At 38.2% G+C, this 6,626-nt stretch overlaps 1 protein-coding gene across 1 annotated transcript in view; it reads right to left on the bottom strand.

Moving 5' to 3' along the window:
• Nucleotides 1–6,626, bottom strand: part of LOC106881277 (amine oxidase [flavin-containing]) — an 89,951-nt gene that overhangs the window by 18,664 nt on the left and 64,661 nt on the right. Inside the window, exons 8-9 of the mRNA XM_052969855.1 lie at nucleotides 5,582–5,642; nucleotides 4,509–4,597 (exon numbers count right to left, since the gene is read on the bottom strand). Of these exons, the coding sequence (XP_052825815.1) occupies nucleotides 4,509–4,597; nucleotides 5,582–5,642 (150 nt within the window). The remainder of the gene's footprint in view (nucleotides 1–4,508; nucleotides 4,598–5,581; nucleotides 5,643–6,626) is intronic.

Genomic DNA, 6,626 nt, shown 5'->3' with positions numbered 1-6,626 from the left:
CTAAAGGGTAGTATTCTTGTGGTTACATAACCGAGATTTGACTTTGACCGCTCCATATTTCCTTTTACAGATTAAACACGGTCGCTGGCAGTGTGCACCTAGAAAAAACAGGGATCAGAGATCCGATTTCTCTTAAGGTGTATCAGGGGTTGAAATTTATCGCATGCTTTCAGTACAAAACGGTGACAGCGCGTAGAAATGTCTACAATTGAATCGAGAAGTTTTAAAATGGCCGGACAAGCGTGAAGCACGAAGAGGGAGCAGGACACCCATCAACCGCCACTACTGACACGAATATTCAAAAGCCCTACAGATGAATCTAGCGAGCCGACGAATGACCACCGATTAGGTGCCATGTTCTCTCCAAATTAATGTAGTTTTTGTATAAGAAATTATCCAGCACAAGCTCCGCTTCTGTTAAGTGTGTCCAAGATGGATGCCAAGAGAGTTTACCGAAGTGCATAAGCGTAATCGTGTGTGGAGATCTGTCAACGCTTACTGAACTGCTGCAACAATGGAGCTGGTGCTTTCTTTTGGAGAGAGTAGTCACAAATGATGAGATCTGGGTCCCTCCCTTTACGCTATAGTCCAAATGATAGAGCATGGAGTGGAAACACCTGGAATCTCCAGCGAAAAAGAAATTCAAGACTCAACCTTCCGCAGAAAAAGTAATGCTAACCGTTTTTGGAAATGCAAAAGGGATTTATATTGGAACGTTATCTGGAAAAGTTGTAGGCTACAGTGCAATGCTGGCCAACGCACGAAACCGGCAATCCGCACTAAACGCCTAGGCTTATTGTTAAATCATACGTTATTGTTGCACGACAATGCACACCCATATACGGATGTCCATACCACTGAAACCATAGAGAAATTGGGTTTAGAGTTGCTGGAACACCCTGACAAACCCACCAACAAATCAACACTTGACGCAATTCGAAGAAGAACTATACAAAATAATAAAGAACGTCGAATTCAGGAAATACCCAAGAAGGAACAACGAACACCAACAGAAATTGAAAAAAATACTGGAGGTTTTTAAAAACGCAAACGAAATACTAGTACCTGCGGAGAAAACCGGTAACTTTTATATTGTATATAACACACTATGTAATAATTTAATTAGAAAAGAAATACTTAGTAAATACAAACATACACCAAACAACACCTTAACTAATATAAACAACAAAGGATTTGAAATAGTAAAAAGACTAGAGATGGCGATACGACGGAACCATATGTCTCAAGAAAACCTAGAATAAACCTCAAAGACCACAAAAATAACATTGATAGCGGCCCTAAAGTCAGACAAATATGTCCATTGAAATCGGACATAGGACGTATAAGCAAAAACATCATAGATAAAATAATGCCCGAACTCAAAACTAAGATTGGACTTTCCATATGGTCAGGAGGAAATAGGATGGTTTAAGAAAATAGAAAAAGCAAAAATCTCCAAATTTATACAATAATATATAGATTACTACTCCACAATTAATCCTACAATACTCAATAAAGCACTTGTATTTGCAATGAAAAATTCTAGCTTATCTAAGTCAGATGCTGACATAATATTAACAACACGACAAACCGTTATTAATTATGACAACAAACTGTGGTCGAGATCAGATAGAACGAATTCGTTCGATACACCAATGGGTTCGAGCGACTCAGCTCAGGTCACAGATATCGTAGGAATTTGCATCTTATTTCGCATCAAATCCTAGTTTCCACAAATAGCGGGGTGTCTATACAGAGATGATGTCCTTTTCATAATAGATAATTGTACTAAGGTAGAAATAGAGAGATACAGAAAAAAAACTACACAAATTATTTAAAACCAATATGTATGTGTACGTATTTTAAGGGTTGGCTAAGGATAATCGCATGTGTAACCAGCCATGAAGAACAAATCAACAGAACAAAGAAATCAAATACCAATCCCTTTTAAACGGCAAACATTTTAACAATAGCGGAATCACATTCACACTACATCTACACATTCAAAGCAGTTTGCCAACGCTCCTTCAGCAACAACATACCCTGATGAACTCAGTGACTGCTACTAAATTCAGGCCACGACAGACAGAGATGATGTTCTTGAAGCCGAGAATTTGAACTTATGGAGACAATATTTGCATATCACATAATGCAGGGAAGCGGTTGCATAATCAAGTACCTGCACACCTGGAGAACTACGTCGCGAGGAAACAATTGCAGTGATTAAAAAATAAATATCAACCGTACTCCTTCTTGTTGACACCAATTTTTTCAGTTATATATATATTATATATATATTCTCCTGAGTCCTAAGACTAGCTACCCGGTTTCCATAGCATAAAAATTACCGCGACCAGTTTGGCGCGGGGTGGTCTGGAGCAATGGTAAATGAATTGTTTTGCTCAAACATAAAGCGCACCGCTCTGGTCGGAAATTGAAACCACAAACTTACGCTCCTGAGTGCAGCACCCAGGCTTTGAGTGCATACACACACACACATACACACACACATACATACATACATACATACATACATACATACATACATTGTCCAAAATCTTGCGGACAGTGAGGTATAATCCAGAACCATCTTGATCGGAACTTGTAACAGATTCCAAACCAATCAATCACTGATTTAGGCATTCCGAGGCTCGAGACACTGTTGCCTACTAGTCCAAATAATGCCTTAACCGCTCAGTAATTTGTGCCCTACAGGAGTCCACGGTAAATGTTAAATATACCTCAACTTAAGTCGTTTCGAGTCATATGTTTTTCGAATTTACGTTGGGCTTTTTTTTTTAAGTAAACCTCAGCTTCAGTCGTTTTATCTGATTTTACGTCGGTCTCATAAAATCTACTATTGAAGCGGAAACTCAAATGAAATACTTGTGAAACTATGTACAAACCGTTATTTAAAACAGATATAAGCTAATATGTTTTTTTTTATGACTTTTATTCTGTTACATCATTTTCATGTTAAATCCCTTATTTTGGAACTAATTCCAAACCTAAGTTGACGTATTCATGTACGTAACGCTCCTGGCAAGATACGGACTCAGAGTTGTCTCCCTCAAATTTTCTATGAAAGAAAAAAAATATAATGAATCTCAAGGGACATAATTCTAGCCTACGGTTTTCTTATGTCCCTTAAGGAACGAGCTGCTGCGACTAGATGTTAAACAATGACAATAAGTGTTGTCTCGTTTGTGTATAATTACTTATACATTATGGAGATAATAGATATTGTTATTCTTGCTTAACCCCAGACAAACATTGGTTAATCAGTCATGTGATTGACAGCATTTCAGCTACATCCATCGTGTCTTTTATGGACATCTAGGAATATAGTGATTTTCTTTTAAAGTGGTAGAGTGTGATTTAAAGGGGAGTTGTCTGCCATTTCTAGCAGGCTGGCTGACCACGTAGAGGCTCCCTCGTTGGCTTGTATACATTCCACAAAACAGTGGGGAAACGATGAGTTGTACTGCGATATGAATGCTCGCTAATTAACCCCATCAAGGCATCTAATTCAGATGCTTTGATGAGATGCCTTCAGGAGGAGAGAGAGAGAGGGAGAAAGAGGGGCAAGGAGAGAGAGAGAAAGAGGAAGAGAGAAATAGAAAAGGTGAGAAAGAGAAGGGAAGAGAGAGAATGTATTATACAGAAATATATTCATAGATATTGAATTTACTAGCAAAATTTTCGTTCTTGGTTGCTTTATAACAGTCGCACTTTTTTTCTTTCTTCTTACTAAAACTGATCCGGTAATCTAGATTGTGAAGACCGCATTTATACACAACATACTAGCGCCACTCCACCGAGTCTCCCACTGCCTGCACTTCGACTATGGTTTATAATATAAAAGCAGATTAATTTTGAGGGCCATGGACACAGTTCACTACATCGAAACCAATGCACAGCCGATAACCATTTTACCAACCCCCGGAAGAATTGAACGCAAATTCAACACCACAAAGATTTTGATTAAAAACAACAGTATCAGCAACTATTAAACTTTTTCCTGCCCTACATATCACATGTGATAGACGGAATATATTTCTTGATGTCCATACATTATATATGGTTAGTTAGTACACGTTACTCCTTAAGGAGCCTATGGCTGGTTTCCTGTAGCGTATATATATTCCTCCCTGCACGGGACGCCGGTTTGTCACATAATTATTCATCGTAACCAGTTGAATGGACTGGAGCAATGTAAAATGAAGTTTTTTACTCAAAAACACAACACATCACCCGATTCAAGAATCGAAACCACAGTCTTACGATCATGGGTGCATCACCCTAATTATGAAGCCATATGCGCACCATGCATCAGAGATAATACATATTCATTTTTTTTTTTTTACTGCAAGTTCAAGAGTAAAAAGCTTTATATTATTCAGAACGTATGAAACAAGGGTTAAATATCTGAAAGCAAGCATGAATGTTTAGGACAAGCTCATGCAAATGCTTTAGACAGACAAAGAGTTAAATAACAGAACACTTACATGGAATTCTCGGCCTTTCAAATCTCGAATGACAACGTGGTTACCTGATTGATCAATACTGACCACAGGATGTTCGAGTAAAACTTTATCTGAAACAGAACGAAAAGTCAATACAATATCATTTCGTTATCGTTAAATAGAAAACTTGTCAACACTGTCTTAAACTAGGACACCACATTAATTCCAAGAGCTATCTCAGCCCTCATCAGATTACTTTTAATCCTTTACACCACTGATTCTCGACTATTTTTTTCCTATGGATCCCTTTGATTACTATTTTACTCTACAGGATCTTCATTGCTATCTGGTGTTTTAAAGAAAATCCTATTATATTTTTTAGTTAAATATTATTAGGGATTGAATTTTTTTAAATGTTAAAATACTTTGTGCTATTGTAGCAGTATAACCAATTTAAGCACAAGGATCATATGGACCCCGATTGAGAACCACTACTCTATACAAATTTCTAGTGATAGATTCTCCGGCGATGAGCATTCAGTTATTCAAGTAATTGAATTTCTAACGTGATTCGCCAAGCTACTCAGAGAGACTGGATCTTGTAATTACAAGTACTTTCAGTCTAAAGAAACAGAAAGAGAGGAGCGGATGGAGAGAGGGGGAGGAAATGAGGGAGAGGGAGAGGGAGAGAGAGAGAGAGAGAATAATATCCCTCATTACTTTATTTATTGAGTCCAAAATGAGGAAAATAAAGTTGACCTCAGTGTTATTCGAAAACATTGAACAAAGAACTGAAACTAATACCACACGACATTGTGGCGACTCCACCAATACACCGACTTACAAAGTTCTAGTAAGACGTACGGTGGAATACTAATTATGAGTATGTTACGGTAATGGTATAACAGACAGACATCTAGGAACATTATGTCTGTTAGTGATTGATTGGCAATCAATCGAGTGGCTACTCTGTAGATGAGGTCCAGGATGTCTGTGTAAGTCACAGCGTATTGGCTGAAAAGAAATAAATCATGAGATGATTATGACTGACGCGCTTGTCATCGTACTACTCCTTAATCGGAACGATTTTATTAAAATGAAAAATAAAAACTTACCCCCGAGATATTTTGCTATAGCTTTGCTGACCTGTTGAGAACCACCAACGAATTTCCTTTCCTGGAAAAAAGAAAGGTAAAATGTAATTAAGATGAATATTGTAATGAACAGCATTAAATAACAAATGGTTTCAAATTGGGGCAGAAGGCAAGCTATTTCAGGGAAGGGGTTAAGTCGATTACATCGATCCCAGTACTCAAGTGGTACTTATTTTATCGACCCTGGAAGGATGAAAGCCAAAGTCGACCTCGAACATAAAGTCGGACGAAATGCCGCTAAGCATTTTGCTCGGCTTGCTAACGATACTGCCAACTCGCCACCTTACCCAAATTATCAATGATTATTATTATTTCTTTTAATGCGTGTACGCGCGCAGGTGATGGGATTCCCCAGAGTTTCTATATACCAAATCCGCTCACAAGTTATTGCTTGACTCGGGAAAATAAAGGACACTTGCCCAAGGTGCCGCACAAAACGACCGAACCAAAGACTATATGGTTGGAAAGCAAACTTTTTTACACAAGAATATCATATTTGTTTGTAAACAATAGCGTCGATGGTTATAGGTTTTCAAACAATAAACCCAATAACTGGGTCGCAGTATTTTCCGTACCATGACTAACAAGGGAGTGTCTGTAACAAAATGCAAAACAAACATCGAAAAGTATTTCGTTCATGAGACATGAAAGTCCGTCGCACGGACTCAGGTGTTAGCCGAGCATAGGATGAGCCGACTTCAAGATATGCGAATATGAATCTCCGTCGCACGGACTCATAAGACAGCCGAGACAAGGATGCATCGATTACGTGATAAACGGACAAGAGCTTCCACCATAAGAACAGTGGAGACTCCACAGCAAAAGGAGCACAGGCTGAGAAACATGAGAATCAGTCTAGCTGATATATGAGATGCACCTATACCAAGAAAGTGTGGTTGAATGCAGCCTTGAATTACGATCTATCTTTTGCATACACCTCTCGATGCTTTAGTTCAAATTGATTGCATGAAGAAGCAACAATACATACATATATATCTATATATAT

The sequence above is a fragment of the Octopus bimaculoides genome, chromosome 8 (assembly GCF_001194135.2).
Source record: "Octopus bimaculoides isolate UCB-OBI-ISO-001 chromosome 8, ASM119413v2, whole genome shotgun sequence".
In the NCBI taxonomy this organism is placed as follows: domain Eukaryota; kingdom Metazoa; phylum Mollusca; class Cephalopoda; order Octopoda; family Octopodidae; genus Octopus; species Octopus bimaculoides.
This window is presented reverse-complemented; position numbering and strand designations above follow the sequence as displayed.